Consider the following 19023-nt stretch of genomic DNA (forward strand, 5'->3'; position numbering starts at 1 on the left):
TGGCACAACTGTCACTGAGTATCTTGCACAGAGCCCGACCTCAGTGGGTTGAGATAGGGAATCAGGATGGTTTCCCAGTTTCTATAGAATCTCTTATGTGGCACAAGAAAAAGCCAAGAGGGACTATAAAATGCCCGGCTCTGTCTCACTCCATTCAGCTCTGGGATAAATACTGCAATCACCCAAAGTTATCCTCCCAACACAAACCTCTAACTCCACTTTGCAATAACCCGTATTTTCTGCCTTTAGATGCGTGAAAGATTTGATAGATGTTCATGCGGTGCTTTCATGGGATTACCTGACCAGTAAGCGCGAAATCCCTCCAACGGAACATTTATGTTATAGATAATTGATTTAGTTTATCAACACAATATTCAGGCAGGCCCCGAGACCCATGCCATCCTCCCCATTCAAAAACACTTGTTCATCAATAGCCTCTATAAGAGGGCAAATTTCTATTATTTATTCAGCCCTAGTCTCCCCTTCTAGTAAACTTAAATATATATTAGACTAGGAAGCTGAACTGGGTACCACATGGGAATTGGAAGATTGGTGGCATACTGTTTACTCGCTATCGAAGGTCTCCTTGAACTCCACGTTGGTGGAAGCCAACTATAAAGTCGGGCTTAGATGGTATCTTATTCCTTACTGACTGGAAAAAATTTTCCCATCAGTCTCCCCCTTATGTTTCTGAGGCTGCAATTCTAGAGGTTCAGTGCTTCATATCTGGTGCTCCTGTCCGATTGCTAGGGAATTGTGGGACAAGGTATTTAAACTGATTTCCAGGATTTTACAGCGTGAGATTCATAGCACCATGGAGGCAGCCCTTTTGAACAAGTTGACCATGACCCTTCCCAGGCCTGCGGGTAGAATTTCATTGGCTAAAGCTTGGAAGTCATCCTCAATATCATTAGATCCCATTTTTACCAAATTGAACTGGGTTATGATAAACTTACCCATACTCTAAAGAACTCACTAATCAAATTTGATGACGTTTGGGAACCCTGGATTTCTTTCGCCACCACATAGACAGTGATCTGCATAAAGTTACTGATAAAGTTACAGATATAGTGAAATCTTCACTCCAGCTTCTCATACTTCCTCTATTTCCTCTCCCCCCCCCCCCCCCACCCTCCCCCTTTTTTTTTTTTCCCCCCCCTTTTTTTTTGTTTGTTGTTTTCTTATGTTTACAGTTGCGACACAATTATATGTCACTACAATGTTCAAACACTGTTTTTCTTTTTTTTATTGTTATTTCTCAGCATGTTTGCGACTGTTTCTATTATAATTTTTATTTTTGACTGGCCAATTACTGTGTTTGTACATTGTTGTGCCTTTTACATGCATATTTTGTGTGTCTCTGTTTATCATGTGTATTGGTTATTTTGCGGTTTTCGAAAAATTTAATAAAATATTTAAAATACAAATACGGGTAATATTTGTGTATAACCTGGAAAGTGCAACATTTGGGCTTCATGAGGTCTTGCTGTTTTTTTATATAAATATTTTCCTGTAAAGGATATGACAAGAGAGACAGTATAGATTGCATTTTTTTATCACAGAAATTCTCTACCATGCTGTGAATTGCCCCCTGCTACAGTAGTGTACTCTGGTTCCTTTGGTAATTAATTTGCTGCTCATTGTTGGAACATAGGCAGTGCATACCTGCTTGGCTTCTTGTGCTGCATCTCCTTCAGTCTGAGCTCGGCTGCATGAGTCTAATGCTGAATCATATTTAGGCTTCTACACTCTTAGAATATGCCTAGAGTTCTGATTTAAGTAATAGGAAGTAAGTGCACATTTAACACATCAAATATATTAGGATGAACATGAAAATTATTTCTTTCTCCTGCTATCCCCAGTGAATTCTGCTGAGTTCCCCAAAGGTAGCAGTTAGTTCCGCTTCTGCATACCGAGTTATAGCATCTAGATGTGCTTCCACCTATCAACATCAAGCAGGAATGAGTATAGCAAGCATAGCTAGGGATGCTAAGGTTTCCCCTATGCAAAGAACAAGTGAATGCAGGATATCTGGATTCCCTTCCTAATATTTACAATATTTCATCTCATTTAAAAGTGATGAATATGCAGCAATTTGCTGAGCACCATAGCCAGTTTTGTTGTACATTAACAGTATCACACAGATAGTGATGAATGCTGCTGTAATTAGGGTAGGAACCACAGTCTATTCTTCTTTTGGCTGTACAGTTGAATGCAGCTGCGATCTGAGCTCACTCTGAGCAAATGCAAAGCCTTCTGGGACATTTCCGAATTGAAGTACATGTTCTTTGTCTGCTGCTTGCCTTGCCTCCACACTTCCAATCTTCATTTAACATTTATGGTGGTTCTACCACCCCCTTTTAAAGCAAAATATCACATTCATGGACCAGAAGATAAAAAAGATGCCTGTCTTTTCCTCATACATGTCAATATAATACCTTCCTTTTATTAAAAAATAGTAAAAGTTTTGATTCCTTAAATATTTTCAACCAAATGCCCTGTTCTACTTTTTTGCACCTGTCAGGACTAATATATAGGTTGATCCAAGTTTCAAACAGAAACAAGTTTTTCCAATGTGCTTGTAAATACCACCATGTAAATGTCTTGTAACTTTTTTCCTGTTCAGTAGAAAGCTTCTCAAAAGCGCTCATCTTTGTTGGCTCAAAAATGTTGCCATTGTGTTGATTTTTATATGCAACATTTAAAAATTGCAAATGAAATACTGATCTGTGAGCATTTAGGGATGCCATGCCACATATTTAGCATTTTACATAATAAACATTATTTTGTGAAGGTTAAGTAAAAACAAATTGGGTTATTTCATTCTCAATTGTAAACACCATAGAGTTTTTTTTTTTTTTTTATCATGCATGAAACAATGTATTGGGTGTTGTCTGCCCATCAACTGTGAAGACAAGGCATCCCTGACTTCTATATAAAAGAGCTTGGAGGGACAGTTTAGTATCACAAATTGTTTTGGAGTTATGCAAAACTTTAAAAATGAAAAAAAGCATCTTATGATATTTTTGCATGTATACTTTTTATCCCAAATGTGTTGCATTATGCACGAGTAGAAGTAATGCTACGTACACATGTCAGATGATTCTCGTCTGATAATCGCCTCAGTGCTGATATCTGACAAGAATCTGGCGTATGTACAGTGCTCATCAGCACGTGTGTACGCAGCCTAACAATCAGGTTGGGGTGTAAGCTCTCCAAGCAATAGTCCTCTAGTTCCAAATAAGTGCATATATTTGCACAGCTGTGAGTCTTGGGCAGTGATTAAACAAAGGACTGCAAACCGACCAACTGAATTTTCCATACACACACAGTTTTTTTTTTTTGCTCTAGTTATAAAAAGAGAAAATGACATTCCCTCGAGCATTCCCAGATGGCAATCAATTACTGCCATTAAAACACATTGACCTGAAGGACTCCCATAGGGAGAAGTTATAGTCAGTCAATGGAAATTCGGAAGTGTACATTATTAAAAAATAAAGTTCCCGTATTTAGAGATCAGCCAGTGACAATATTTTGTAATAATATTTTCAATAGAAAATGAGTTTTGCTTTCAGATAATTTGGTACCCTGTATATCACACAGCTCTACAATATGAAACCAGCTGAACCTAGGATGGTATCTATGACATGTAAAAATTACATGTTATTCAGTATCATTGCCAAAATGTGAATTATAAAAGACTACTGCCAACGATTGGCAGTGTGTGCTGGTTTATATTTAGAATCCTTACCTTTTTTTTCTGGGTTTTACACCCGCTTCTTTTGTAAATATTACATCCTATTTTATATTTATTCTGCAGCAACAGTTGGTATGAAACAAAGGCCAAATAGAAGCTGAAGCAGCTGTTGGCTGTGGAGTGATTCTAGGTCGGTGAAGACAGGCCATCTTTTAGGATGAAAGGTTTAATATCTCCTCCTTGGAACAAAAGGCAGGATGACAGTGACATACGTGTGCTGGCTACAGATGGCTGCCATGCTTTTACTGTAATTGGTGGAGCCCTCCCTTTTCTCTGCAGAGAGCTCGCTCAGCTGAAATCACATCACAAGCCAATGTGTCAGCCTGGGGTGGGTGGCAGATAAGAAGCCAGGAGCGTCAGCTCTCTTTCCAAGAAAAAGTGAGAGGGTGACAATGCCTGAATGACAGCATGATGCTTTGTCTTACTGATATAAAAAAAAAAACCCATCCATCACTGTGTTCAGGGTAACACAGGGCTTGATGCTTGTGGAAACAAGGTGTTTTCTGGATGTGAGGATAAATGATGACAATGGTGGCAGAAACTGTATTATTTCTTTATAATTAAAGTTTATAAACATTTAATAAAATAATTAAATTAATAATTAAAGTAGATTATGGCAAAGCTGCATCACTGAATCATCAAGTGCTGATTACACTATATGATATGGATGTAGATGGCCATTAGAGGTAAACTTTAAAAGTCTATAAAAGAAATAGGACCATGATGGACCTTACATGTGAAAATCATATAAAATTATCGTGCTGATCCACTTATAACGCTGTGTGATTTAAAAGAAGCAGTAGCTGTGTGATTTAAAAGTGTGCAGGGCAATACTTTACAAATAGACTGTTCCCCATTCTGTCAGCTGTCTAGTGCCCCCCCTTCATACTTTGTTCCAAATTTCAAATACCCCTCCCCCCCCTTTGGGGGGGGGGGGGGGGCACTTTCACTGTTGTCTTGAAGACAATAGGCTGGGTGATCCAGCAAACCTGGAATGGATCTAATCCAGGGTTGAAAACATTAGCAAATTACTTTTAGGAAATTCATTCCAAGTTTGCTGGATCACCTAGGTTCACTGATAAAAGTGTATCCTCTCCAGCCTTGGATAGCTTTATAAATCTGCCCCAATGTGTTTGTACTGATCTATGTTGCTTTTTGTAATAACCAATTCACATTATATGGCCAAAAAAACCCTGTTCTTTTATTTTTTGATTTTGTAGTAATATGTGTAGTTAGTATGTCCTATTTTTCTCTTGTCTTTGTATTTTGCCCTAACTGTCCAGTGCCTCGTTATTGTGAACCAACTTTTCAGTAGCCACCCACAAACAGTCGAATGGTTACTGAAAATTGCGGGGTGGTACACCCGGCTAAAAGGGGCTGGGGAAAACACTGCGAAGAAAAATACAGGTACCTTTTTTGCAGTGCAAAGCAGACCGCTCAAACAAATGGCATGCCCTAATGCAATGCACATTGACATGGTATACAACACAAGGGCATGAACACAATACAACGGCCCAAGTATCAGTGTGTCATTTAAAAGTGTTGTTAATCCTGTAATGTATAAAATGTGTTTTTTTTCCTGTTTTCCCCATGACAGGATGGAGTTATAAATAAATTCCCATATGGATATCGGTCTTGAGATTCTCCTGACATTGCTCTTCATCATGTGAGGATATATTTCAGCAAAGGAATTCCTTGTTGCTGGTATTGAACACAGCTTTAAATGGGAATCACCAGTGACCAATTCATCCAGTCTAATTAGGAGTTTGTACTCTACCTGACTGTCATACTAAATGAGTAAAACTAATTGGCCTCTGCAGATCTGAAAGACACAAACACCTATTTTATTTGGATGGGTCTGCTCTGTGCATTCTCTTAGGGTTCCTTTGAAAGGATGACATCTAGAAGAGCCTACTGGGTGGTTTAAATGTGTTTTGAGGGAGAAATCTATATTTATGAACTGTAGAATAGGGATCATCTGACAGCAAACTTTTGGAGCTGTTTGTTGACTACAACCTCGTTAAATGAAGGTTAAATCCATTACTACTATTTAAGTGAATTCATAACCATAAACAAATATCACACCTCAAACACCCCCTTCTGTACACACACTTTACTGAAACCATTTACAAATGTTATCTACCAAAAGCACACAGATCTGATAAGTTTGCTGGAGAGAATAGGTCACGTAGGCAGATGTGAACAAATCATCAAATCAAGGACCAAGCCAGCAGATGAATTTCTCTGATTTGCGATTCATTTTATATATATGGTATAGTTAATTCCCCTTACATATGTGGTGTATTGTTGCTGGAAAATGGCATAGCATTAACTCCAGTGCACTTGTAACGGTAGCACTGATGATCAATAGGAAAACCTCTCTTGTAATTAGTACAAACCGTGTTACAGTGTAAAGTAGCACTTACCAATGGTCTTTAAGAATGTCTAGTGGAAGACATATGCCACAGAGTGCAAAAGTAGACTATTTAACAGACTACTTTAAAAAGAAGGTGTGGCAGTGAGGTAATAACAATCGTCTGGTTCTTTTTGACCAATTTAATTGCACCGCTGCCCAAAATGTATTTACTTCCTGAAAATATACTCTTCCCTTTCACTGTGCCCTCAATGACATCACTCCCTGGTAACATTACCAGCACCTACTACCCCATGCCAGTATTGTATGGACAATGTCTAATTCTGACTGCATTAATTCTCCCCCTGTTTAACCCTTTATCTGGTGTTTGTCGCTCCCAGTTTCTTGATCTGTCTTTTCATTCTGAGAGAGCTGAAAGAGCTGCAGTGTGCAGGCAGTAACTGACCTTGTGGCACCAGTATTAAACTAATCTGAACACTGGAAGAACAGACAAAACAGCCTAGTCCTACAAGCACTGCTGTTTACGTAGTAGAAAAAAAAGCAGATCATGTTTTTGGAGACAGGAGGAAATGACAGCACAAGAGGGCTCATTGGAGATCTCGTAATTTTCTCGGACCCACACTTCTGCGATGCCACCTTTACAGGTATCTGAAAAGCCTAAAAAACTTCCCTCTCACTGGAAGGCAGAGAAAGGCACAAGCCCTATCAGTACGCAGTAGCAATGGATTAAAAGTAGGGGTTATCCTCGACCTTCATTTTTCTGTTTGATGGTGTTCAGTACTCCTGTAAGCAGCAACATAACCCAAAGGTACAATATTTCCTCCTTTGTTGGTTTTGGATTTAACACTTAAAACTGTATTCTGTCTGGAGTTAAGCTTTAAATCTTTATTTTTTGGTTATGTCTACAATATAACATGCACAGTAAACTACAAACATCTTTACTTTGTTTTGCTCATCTGGTGCACTTTTAACTTTTTTTTTTCTGCACAGCTGTGGAATCCTGCAGAATAACTTAGTTGTTCCAGACATCCCATAAATATCATATTCCAGGGAAACTAACATGTAAAGTCAAAAACTCACCAGCCCCTTCATGCACACCGCTGGTCACTGAGATGTCTCAGTGAAATACAGTACCTAAAACCAGCCGCCCAATGCTCAACCTGCGAAGTGGATCAAATGCATATAATAAAAGAAGTAAAAAAATGTCGGCCTTAGAGCATGTTTCTTAAAAATCTTGTACCAGGTAGCTGAGTAATGTTTAACAAGTGATTTTGCTGACACTGTTTGGAGCATGTTACATTTTATGTGACATTTGTATTAGGATGCCACTTGCAGTATTTAAAAAAAAAATTGACATGTTCATTTTACAGCCAAACATAGAATCCTTTGTTTCCCCTTCCGCCAGTATGTTTAATACTGCATTAAACACCATGCATTCATACATGCTATTAATCAAATACACTTTTAATGATTGCAGCTCTCTCTGCCCTCCGAACCTGCAGGAATGTTTTCCCCCACATTACTCTATATAGTCCTGTAGTTCATAAGATCTTTTGGTATGAAGAAGTGTTCCTATGTATGCTGAATTAAAATTCCACATTCCTGAGTTTTCCTTTAACACTTGTAATTATCAAGCACGTGAATGCTTTTCTGACCTGATAAACAAGCACATGTACAAGAATATTTATTTTTGTAATGTTTAAGACAGATTTTAACTTTTTTTTTTTTTTTTACTGAATAACACATTACAGCCCAGAACCCTAGCTGAGCCGCTACAGTGTTGTCATAGCAAATGCTGCCATGAATCAATAATGGCTGTAAATGGGGGAATCATCCAGCATTGATTGGTGTGGAAGCAGCGCAGAAGGCCCAGGAGAGGCAGGGAAATCCGTATTAAATTATCTTTTCGGTACTGTCTTGCAGAAAATCAATCGGGCGCCATCGGACGAGGAATGCTTCTTTGACCTCCTGAGTAAATTTCAGAGTAACCGGATGGACGATCAAAGATGCACATTAGAAGACAACCAGAGTGCAGGGACAGACACCACAGCCTCACCTGTACCAGCACTGGATGACCGGATATGTGAGTACACACTTTTCCATTATTGTTGAATGATTATCATATAACACCTTTGAGAAAGTGTCTTTACCAAAGTAGATCATGCAGAGGTATGCCAATATACTGCAGGTTACTCTTCATTTGTGAACCTGTGCTAAGCAGAGCTGCTACTAATGATTGCATCTGAAAATCCTGTCTGCCTGGCTGTCACAGGTTTGGAAAAAAAGTGATGACACAACTGCTAATATGCATACACCTGAGTAAATAAAACCAGAAAGTATTTAATGCTGAAGGATAAATGGAACAGCTGGAATATTCTGCAGAAGGGGACAGCAGTGGCAAACTTTGTACTTGTTTGATAACGGGTGTCCTTTACTGCTTGTACTTCTTGTCAAAAAAATCTTTTCTCTGCCATCTCCATCTTATACTTTCGGTAGAATTCATGTAAAAGAAACTGCACATTACAGAGAAAAGGGTGGAGCTGTAATTAGTGAATAAATTGCCTGTTCACAGGCCCAGATTGGAAGATGACCACACCAGCCACCATAAGATTTTGCTAGTTGTCTAGGCACAGAATATAAATAGTTGGATAAAAACAGGCCTTGAATTCTATGTCAGTGAACCTGCAATATTTTTATGTTTTGTAATTTTTAAAACTACAGTTGATTTTTTGGATTAGGTTTTTAGAGGTAAAGACATACAACTACAGCCTTAGCTGTATTTTTCTGTAAAAGATGTAAGAAAAACTTTTCTACAAAGACATGCCAAACATTTAAAGCTCACATATTGGCTGCCCCCATCCTGTCACATTTTGACAGTGGTTTTAGGGGACAAGATGATGACACCCGCAGTAGATGTCACTTGTCCTCACTGTCTAGCCAACTTGTTGTCAGTTTAGAGCGGAGATATGGATATGCCTTTGGCCTCCCCATTCCGTGTTATCAACTGTGGCAGAAGAGGCGATGAGGTTTTCAGGACCCTGGACACCAGGACTGAGCAGAAGAGAAAGAAAGATGCAGCTAAATGGGACATGCCTGCAGCATCAACACACACCATCGCCATATGAATAATATCATCATCTTGTTCCTGTTCTTCCAGCGGCAAAACTAGATAATCACAGCTGTTTCATGTAAACAAATAACCCTAAAATTGCTATCTATTTTGTTTTTGTTTACTAAGCAATCTAGCTGTGTTTATTTTATCAGTGCTCAACCCAGAATTTTCTTTAGGCTGGGTAGTAAGAAATTCTAGTTGGGTGGCAGCCCCTGTATTGTGACCAAACTCTTTAGTAACCATCCATAAACAGCCGGGTGGTTACCAAGATGTGCTGGATGGTGGGCCAAACTAAAAGGGACGGAGGAGAACAATGTTTATAATATATATACATAGACAAATTTGTTGGTGACCCTCAACAAAAAAGGACAACTCCTTTTGTCTCTAAAATAACTAGAAACTATCAAAATTTACATTCATCATTATTCTGTATATACAAAAATTAGACTGATAGAGTTTTAAATGCACAAAATATTTCTAATAATGGGATGAAAGGACAATAATGATGGCGAACTTAACCCAATATTTATTTGCACAAGGGTTAGAGGTGGTCACAACAAATAAGCAATTCCTGTAGCTCTCAGCAGGTAGTTCGGCCCACTTTTTTCATGAGCAATTTGCTTCAGCCATGTGAGGGTTGAAGCCGCTTGACTTCATGTTTCAGTTCTTTCCATAGATGTTCATACACAATATAAATAAGAAAGCCTCAGAACAGGCCAATGTTTTGTATACTACTATTGGGTGTTTTTTAGCAGTACCTTGTGGGTCAATGTTCTTTTACATGATCCATAACCTGTTACTGAGGGAGTTCTTACCAACAGTACTACATTCCCAGAATATCTTGACAGTCTTGAGATTTAATTGTTCTCTGCGCAGATTCAAGGCATTCTGTACTACCCTGTTTCCCCGATTATAAGGCACTCTCTTATATTTTTTGAAATGCCAAAATATGCCCTGGGTCTTATTTTCAGGGGATGTCTTATTTTTCCATGAAGAAGACTACAGTGCACATTTATTGTTGAAAATCACTCATGTTCCATTGATTGTCCCCTTCTGATCACTCTATAAATGGGTGAGTGTCTTATTTTAATTATTTTTTTAAAAATCGGGGGTGGCTTACTTAATGGGGATGTCCTAAAATCGGGGAAACACGGTAGGTCAAGCCCCAAAAGATAAACAAGCCTCCTCTATGTTTTACAGTTAATTTGGTGTTATTCTGCATCGTTGGTCTAAGCATTGAAGGGGTGGTATCTAAAACTATCAGTTTATCCTGAAACAACAGTAACCTAAAACCATAGCAGTGCTGTCAGACAGCTGACAATCAAAATTCAAATACAGAAAAATTTTCACAAAGAGCAATGCTAATTAGCAGGTCACAATCCTTGTGTAACTTTTCTTTGAAAAATTAATTTTTTCATCTGTTGACACAGAGCTGATGTAATTTGCAAAAAAATAAATAACTAAAAGCTCCAGTTTTGTCCAAAGAATATTCCTTTAGAACAGTGGTCCCCAACCTATTGCTCGTCGGGGACCACTAAATGCACAGACTCCGAACTGAGCATGCGCGGGGAGCAGTGTGTCACTCAAAGGGGAAGAGACTTCCCCACAGAGTGATGTCGTGATGTCAGAACCCGCCCACTTTCCCATCCTGGGTCTTAGCCTGAGATAGGAGAGTGGGCAGGTTGTGTCCAGAGACATAACCAGCCCTTTTCTCTGAGCCTGCAATGTCTCTGGGAGACAGTCCGCGGCTCTGGCCGGTGTGCCCCAAACCCCCCCCCCCCCTGACCCTGCTGGGGGGTGCACCGGCCAGAGTCACAGCCCACCTGTCAGGCGACCGGGGGTTGGGGACCCCTGCTGTAGAAGAAATATACCTTTCATTTTTTAGCAAATGCATGTCTAGGTTTTTTATGCTTTTATTCAACATTGGAAGAAGACCTAGGAGGTTTACTTTCTTTATTCTTCCATTGAGCCCACTGACATCGAAAATTAACAGATGTTTTTTGATCAGGCAATGATGGACATTGATTTTGGAGTTCAGCTGTTATCTTTATAGGGGTAGGCCTTTTAATTTTCTTCTTGCAACTGCATCCAGAAAGGTGGGTACAGTCCCACAGCTAATTATGCAAATAATGCAACTGTTGTAACAGGAACATCAAACTGCTTGGAAATGACCTTGTATTGTTTGCCTTTACCATGCTTGTCTATATTGTTCTTTCTGATTCCCTTGAGAAACTCTCTCCTTTTCCTTTTCTAGTGAGGCACACAATTGTACCAAACAGCAGAGTGACTGCTGTTCTCAAATTAAAAAGGATGAGGGACTGATCACATAACTGGAGACAAATGTCATATTATACAAAACATTTACACATATAAACATATAACAAAACAATAACGAACAAATATAAATGTAGACTCAGCAATAGTTTTACATGTGCTTTGCTTTACTTGCTGACATATCAATGGGCTATAAGGGTGCCAACGAATTTATCCACCTCTGCGTGAAATATGGAGTCAGCCATGTTTGCCATGTTTTATGTAGCAGAATTTCTACTTAGCAGTGATGCACAGAGACAGATTGCCCCCATATTGTTCCTCTCTTGTATAAGTGTATTTATTAGAATGAAGAGATGATGGATGGATAATGGTGTTGGGTGAATTTGAAGTTTTTGTGTTTGTTTATACATCATCAAAGCAGTACCTCAGACTCCATCACTATCAATATTTTTACTTTTCCTGCCTATTGTGCAGCTTTCTGCCTTTGTTTTAACATTTTATCTTAGGTTTTCTGTCCTGAAACTGGATAGTCACATGGCCATCCATGCTTCTTTTTCATACTGTTGTGCACCAAGGCATATTGTGTCTTTGGGAAGAGTTATCTTAAGAGGTAGAGGCATCATATCGCTAATGACCACAGCAATAGTTGTTAACATTTTGCAGACATCATGCCTTTCCTTGGCACACTGCATATTCCTTAATGTAAACAAAACTGCAAAACAGATACTACATGTTAACATGTATTTATAGTAATGTTTACTGCACAGCATACACTCGTCTGAGCAACATGCCATCTGCTGCAGGGGAATTTATGATTCAGTGTGTACAGGTAAGGGGAATGTTCTGCACGGCCCGATAAGCTGTAGGGCCCGATAATGTATGGAGGTTGTATGCTCCACAGAGTATGTAGTAGTTGTGACTGACACACCTGACTGGAGCTACAAGTTGGGGAGGGGTGGAGGAGAAAATTAAAAGAGCAGCACAGCCTTCCACCAATATACAGAGAACGGAACCAGGCAAAGATGGAGTTCTGCTTTAAAACCGGTTTACAGCCAAAACACAACTTGTGTTCTAAAAAGTAGGTTCCTTTTAGTCATCTGACCACCAATGACTTTCACATTTCTGTGTCCTCCAGCTGCCTCTTCACTAATGGCATCACCTCAGACAGAAGAATTTTTTGACCTGATTGCCAGCTCACAGAGCAGGAGGTTGGATGACCAACGAGCGAGTGTAGGGAACTTGCCTGGTCTACGACTCACACACAATAACATGGGCCATCTAAAGGTGGAGGGCGATCAGCAAGAGCCAGGGGATGAGTTCTTCAATATGCTGATGAAATGTCAGGTATGTGAACCATGTGGAATCTCTATAAAAAAGTAAATTCACGTATTGTCATGGTTGCAGCTAAAGTTGTGTAAATAACAAAATAAATGCTTTGTGATATGAAGTGTACCAATTAATTTCAAGAGAAACTAACCGATTTCTATAGCCCATGTTCTCCAATACTTGCTGTTACCTTCCCAACAAAACCCAGTCACCCCCTATACTAGCTGGAGCCCTATGAAGTTACCAATTGTTTTGTGTATGAGGCAGGTGACCCGCTATATCATTTTCAGGCTGTTTAGTGCACAGGGCCTGAACAACCAATTACTGGGAACTAACACTTTAATTCAGAGGAGGTTCAAAAATCCTTAGTCTTGTGTCCATGCAGACTTAAAGTAGAGCTGTGTCAGGGAGCACACATTTTAAAAATATTAAGTTGCAGAAAGATATAAAAAGAATTTGTTGCCTTAGCTAAAGTATACTGTCTTTCTTGCAAATTTTCTGTTTACATTTACAGTACTCAAAAGACAAAAGAACATTGGCCCACCCGATCAAGCCTTGTTACCTAAAGAGTATGCCCAATATGTGCTGAGTGTTTCTTAAGCACAACCTTACACATATATATAAGATATAGAGATAGATAGATAGATAGATATAGAGATAGATAGATAGATAGATAGATAGATAGATATAGAGATAGATAGATAGATAGATATAGAGATAGATAGATAGATAGATAGATATAGAGATAGATAGATATGTATGTATATAGTACATAATTCCCAGGTCCACTTTTATATTAATACTTTTTGGCTTACTTTCAGTCTTCCCGAATAGATGACCAAAGATGTGCACCGCCAGACTCAATGCCTCGTGGCCCCACCATGCCTGACGAAGACTTCTTCAGCTTAATACAGAGAGTTCAGGCCAAAAGGATGGATGAACAAAGAGTGGATCTCCCCTCCAACCAGGAAGATGGCGAAAACCATGATAATCAAAGGAGGCCGAGCTAAGTGTTAGCTCCTATGTCCAGATAGCACAGCACCGGTTACTGGGGAAACCGCTTTCTGATGATTCATCTCCATGTGGTACCTGAGGACCATTTATTAAAATTAGAAATCTGTGTATTTTGCATAGCTGAGACCTAGAGTCCCTTTGGAAGAGTCGTCTTAAGTGTGTGACATATGCAATTGTCATCAGCTGATTAGATTACCTAATCAGCTGATTAGGTAAATATTAAAATGGACCATGTTGTTTTTTTAATAAGACGCTTTTGTAGGCAAATTTAAAAAAAAAAATCTTCAAGCTGCAGTTTTTAGAAGGATGATGATCATGAGAACAAGAGCGTTTTTGCTAGGATGTTCATATGAAGCTCTAGGAGGCTTGCTTTCTCCGGGTTACAAGGGTGGGGATGGTGCTCATAGGATGCTATTACTGTCAGATATAGCAGGCTAATATCATGGGACCAAGTGACAAAAGGGCCTTATTCACTAAATGGCAATAATCATTTTGTACAACTATTTTTCTGAAATAATTAAATAATTACTTTGGGATTTTTTAGAGCTGATGGTATAGCACATAGAACCCTTAGTGGCAGACAGTGTGGTATCAGCAGCACAGCACAGTTCATAACCAAGTGGCTTCAGAAGGATCCTTTTTGTTTGGATGCCATGGATTACTCCACTTGCCCTCATAAAGGCTGTAAATTTTTGTTGTGTGCTCACAGGTTTGCTAAATTATACAATGGCTTCTTGTATGGTGATGGCGGTGTTGAGATTCCAAGATTCAAGCTTCCTGCTCTGTCCTACTCCCACTATATCAAAGAACTTCTAATTCTGCTGCATTCCACAACAGTAAGAAAGACAGCCTCCCATCATAAAGTGTGCAATATAATGGAAAAGCGAGGTACTTGAGTGCAGAGATCACACCACCGGGGTTCCTGAACAAAGTAAGAAACTAGTATGTGACTATAACCCAAACCCAACACTGCAATCATCTGCTCAAAGCTGAAGTATGGCTCTCAGGTGCACTTGCCTTTCATAAAAAGACAACTGTCTTGCCATGTAAGGCCTTGTTATCATGGAGCAAGTTAACAGGTACTACATTCCAGCAATAAAACAGGAAAGGCTCAGTGGGGGATGTGCTGACCTAGATTTCCCACCGTTCAGTGAATGAGGCCCAGCGACTGCCAGGATCCTGCAAGTTAACTACTGCTGCACCTCACTGCCCAGCCTCAGAATGGGACAAACTTATCCTATCAACGCACAAAGGTATGTCATGATCAGTATATGATGTCAAGGCTGCAAACCCTGTGTTGTGTATTGCTACAGAAACCAGGACAGCCATCACAAGTAGCCTGGACATGTCAGAATACATGATTCAAAGAAATAGGGATGAGAACTGCCATTTCATATTTAGATCCCATGTCATAAGTGGGTGTATAGAATCTGTATATTCAGTCTAAAAAGTATTATAACTATGCAGACTGATTGCTCCTAGATTTACCTTCATCAAGCTTTATTTACTTTATCAGAAGTCACATGAAACATTACTGGGTAAACAGAGCCCTGAAGTTGTTGTTGACCTTTTTTTCTTTCCTATAACAGGGTCTGTTGTTTGCTGCTGTTATGAACTCTCAAGTGCTGGAAAACCATGTGATACCAATATAAGGTCAGGAAGATCACAGGGCACTGAATATCAAACTTCAATAAATACTCTGTATCCCAAACTGAAGATTTTGGTCAGGATTAAAGATAAAAATAAGAGCTTAGAAAGGAGGAAATCATAATTATTACATGTGTAAGCCTGCACAATAATGACTTTAAGCATTTATTGCATTTGTAGATTGATAATTGTTAATTTATTTGTACACAAAACTATCTGAAGTACCTACTTAAAGTAGCTTTCAAAAAAAAAACAAAAAAAAAAAACACTAAAATAAAAATCAGAAAATGGGATAGGTTTGAGATTTAAAAAAAAAAACAAATTTACCCAACCACTTCCTTGGGGCCACCAGTGACATCTGCTTCCCTGCTGCCTCCTGGGGAAGCTGATTACTTTACAATCTGTCCAAATCCACTTCTGTAGCACATCGTAAATTGTGTACATCGTAAATTGTAGTACATCGTATATAATGTCTGCTGGCATGAGTCTCTGGCACAATGAAGATCCCTGGATCAAAGATGAAGCTGTGTTTTGATTCAGATTCCCAATTATGTCCCCTTTTGTCAGGTACCCCTTAAAGGGAGTTCTGTTAGATGTTGTACTTTCTCGAGCACTAAAATCTGCCTGTTGTGCAGAACTGTCCTTTAGGCTACATAAGCAAGTTGATAAACTAATTGTCACTCAAGACAAAAGATTGTGATTGCTTCAGGTGAAAATCTAAAGTTTGTACTGTAGCCCTCTCACTTTGCTTAGAAATCTGATGTGTGGATCTCTAAAGGGCCAACTGGGCACAAATGCTGTAATTTTAAGTGGAGGAAGATGCAGCAGAGTACCCCCCCCCCCCCCATAGTTCTGTGTGTACAGTACATGTTTGTTCCAGCGTCACCAGAAACAATCATGAAATATCTTTTCCAGCAACAGAAAACATGGCTTTAGACACTTTAAAAAAGGGTAATGGTGTAAAGTCATGTTAACCTTATCACCAGTTGAGATGAGTACAAAATTTTATATTAAAATGTAAAGGCAATGTAGGCTGCTCTGCTGGGTACAACTACGAGTCCCAGCATCCACCAAAATAAAGCACTTTCCCTGCTTTCTTTGTGAAGGTTAAAGGACCATTTCAATCTTAGTGAACTTGTCCTGAATAACTTTGATTATAACAAGTGCTGTGTACAATACTTACCTTTCTCCCTGCTCTATTGAACTGCACTGTGCATCTTTCTTTGGAAAATGTGCTCTCAGTGCGCACACATGTGGAAGCCTGATTTATTCCTATAAGTGAGCCGTTCTCTAGCAGCCCTGCACAATATAGCTCACAAATAGGAATGAAGGGCTCTGCAGAACACATGCACTTTAAGAAATGGACCCAACAGAAAGCTAGATGATATAATCTATTTCATTATATTATTCCTGGAACAGGGATGAAAGTAATTTACAAACACGGCAGTAAAAGTAAGCTTGTCTTTTAAAGCTGTAGACAGTTTAGTGAACAAATCATTGTTAACCACATGGAGCTCACGTGCACAGGTCTAGAAATGTATAAAAAAAAGGTTTTCTGTAAAATAATCTAATTGCCATGTTTCGCAAAATAAATGTAACTATGTGAGGGAAATTCCAAAATTAGAATAATTTATGGTATTTGTTAAAGTTGATTTTTTTTCCACCCTTTTGTCAGGGTTTTGTATATCCTTAACCCCAATTTTTAGTACACTTCCAATTTTCCCGCAGATTCTTATATATTTATTTCCAGTAAGGATATTGTTACATGGGAGAGTTTGTAAATAAGTGTAGATAAGATCAGAGAGACTTGTGTTATATATACTGGGTGAATCAGGACTTCACATTTTTTTTAGTGTAAAGAAATATGGCAGAACAGTGAAATATTAAAATGCTTTCGGATTTGTAGGTATTACCATTTTAATTTCCTAATGGTGTAATTATAAACACTTAAGCCGTGTTTAAAGATGTTTATTTAATCAAAAAGAGATATTTAAGGTAAAGGTAGAGATAATCTTGTCATGTTCCTGCCCACACAGCTATCTAAAAATTCAGTGTACACATATTGGAACAAGGCCATTATTAATCATAGTTATTGGTTTTCATACTGTGAAATTAGATAGGCCAGAGATCAGCCCAAACAAAAATTTTCTGATTTCCATTGAGGGGAAGCAGAACAATAAAGCCAAGTATTTGCATATTGTGAGATCTGCAGCATCCAGTGTAAAACTTTAATTCCATTCACTTGTTTGACATAAAAGTCAATCTTTAATAGAAAATCATTCAGTCGTATTACTCCACACTACCATCAGTGCACATTGCCATCAGTGTCAATTCTTCAGTGTCAATAATTTGTCATTTGTCAGAATCCAAATTGGTCACTATATTTTCTCTGAATTAGGACAAGCATATGATTACATTTTCCATATTTTGTACATAAAAAAAGAAAATCAAGATACTTATACAAAAAAGGGAAACGTTCCAGCCTGATCGGTGAAGCTTCTTTTACACTGGATTTTATACTATCAATTACTTTTGGTCACCTGAATTCAAAAATAAAAAGTCAATTATGTTCCGTGAACTGCTTCTTAAAACAGGAAATTTACCCAGCTATGGCTAGCCCTAATTTCTTTCAGATTTACTTTACAAATATGGACACCCTTCTCATTGCTGCTGCCGCCCTTCTTAACCTTCAATAAACTTGCAGGTCAGAGCAGGATGACAAAGGACAAATACCTCAGTCTATGCTTACACTTAAGGCTTCAGTTTTGTCAGTGTCCTTATCTGGTAGGGATTGTGTTCCATTGGTTAATTGCCAGCAGCAGATGGCACAGCTTTGTCACAGATCATATCAGTTGTATAGTCAGCTCTGTCATTCTGTGCTCTCAAGGATAGGCCATTAGATATTAGATGGATAGAGGAAGGCTAGGCATCACCTACTCCTCAAAGTCAAATAAGAGAAACTGGTGGAAAACAACCCACCATTAACCTAAAGGACCCTTGACTTGAGACCTGACTTTTTGACAAACATCTATAAGCAATTGTAAAATAAATATCCAAGAAAATCTATTTCTACACAGATCTTTTTAAGGTTGCCTTTATAATGAATCTGATCGGTTACTACGAGCTGTAATTTTTTGTCACGCTTTCCTGTATACCCTCTTAGTGGGAGGACTTCAAACGTTTGCATTATTGTGTAGAGGTGGAATAGAACTATTTTTCAAAAAAGAGACTTTGCACCCCTGTGCAACTGCACGCTATGCTATCTACAGAGGATTACACATTACATGGGAAGACATAGTGCTCAACATGCCTACTGGTTTTCATGGCAACTGGTGAAGGAAGACAGACAGGTAACACCATTGTGAGGGTTATTTTTCCTGTCCTGCCTAATATTATCACACAAAAAAGTGAAGTTAGCTAATCATGTGTGACTTTAATTCTTTGTGTGATACTCAATTTCCAATGTCTAAGGAGCTGCAAAATGTAAGACAAAGTAAGCAAGCTTAAACCCAAGTTTCT

The 19023-nt window shown here is 38.8% G+C and overlaps 1 protein-coding gene across 4 annotated transcripts in view; it reads left to right on the top strand.

Moving 5' to 3' along the window:
* The window catches only part of GPSM1 (G protein signaling modulator 1), a 134132-nt gene extending 118559 nt beyond the window's left edge, over positions 1-15573 (top strand). For 3 of the 4 annotated variants that reach the window (XM_072430769.1, XM_072430770.1, XM_072430768.1), the window contains 3 exons: positions 8055-8214; positions 12653-12861; positions 13665-15573. In XM_072430769.1, the coding sequence (XP_072286870.1) occupies positions 8055-8214; positions 12653-12861; positions 13665-13853 (558 nt within the window). In that variant the 3' untranslated portion in view covers positions 13854-15573. The remainder of the gene's footprint in view (positions 1-8054; positions 8215-12652; positions 12862-13664) is intronic. The other variant, XR_011923426.1, reaches the window with a different exon arrangement.
* The last annotated feature ends 3450 nt before the right edge of the window (positions 15574-19023 follow it).

Source organism: Pyxicephalus adspersus, chromosome Z, assembly GCF_032062135.1.
Source record: "Pyxicephalus adspersus chromosome Z, UCB_Pads_2.0, whole genome shotgun sequence".
Taxonomy (NCBI): domain Eukaryota; kingdom Metazoa; phylum Chordata; class Amphibia; order Anura; family Pyxicephalidae; genus Pyxicephalus; species Pyxicephalus adspersus.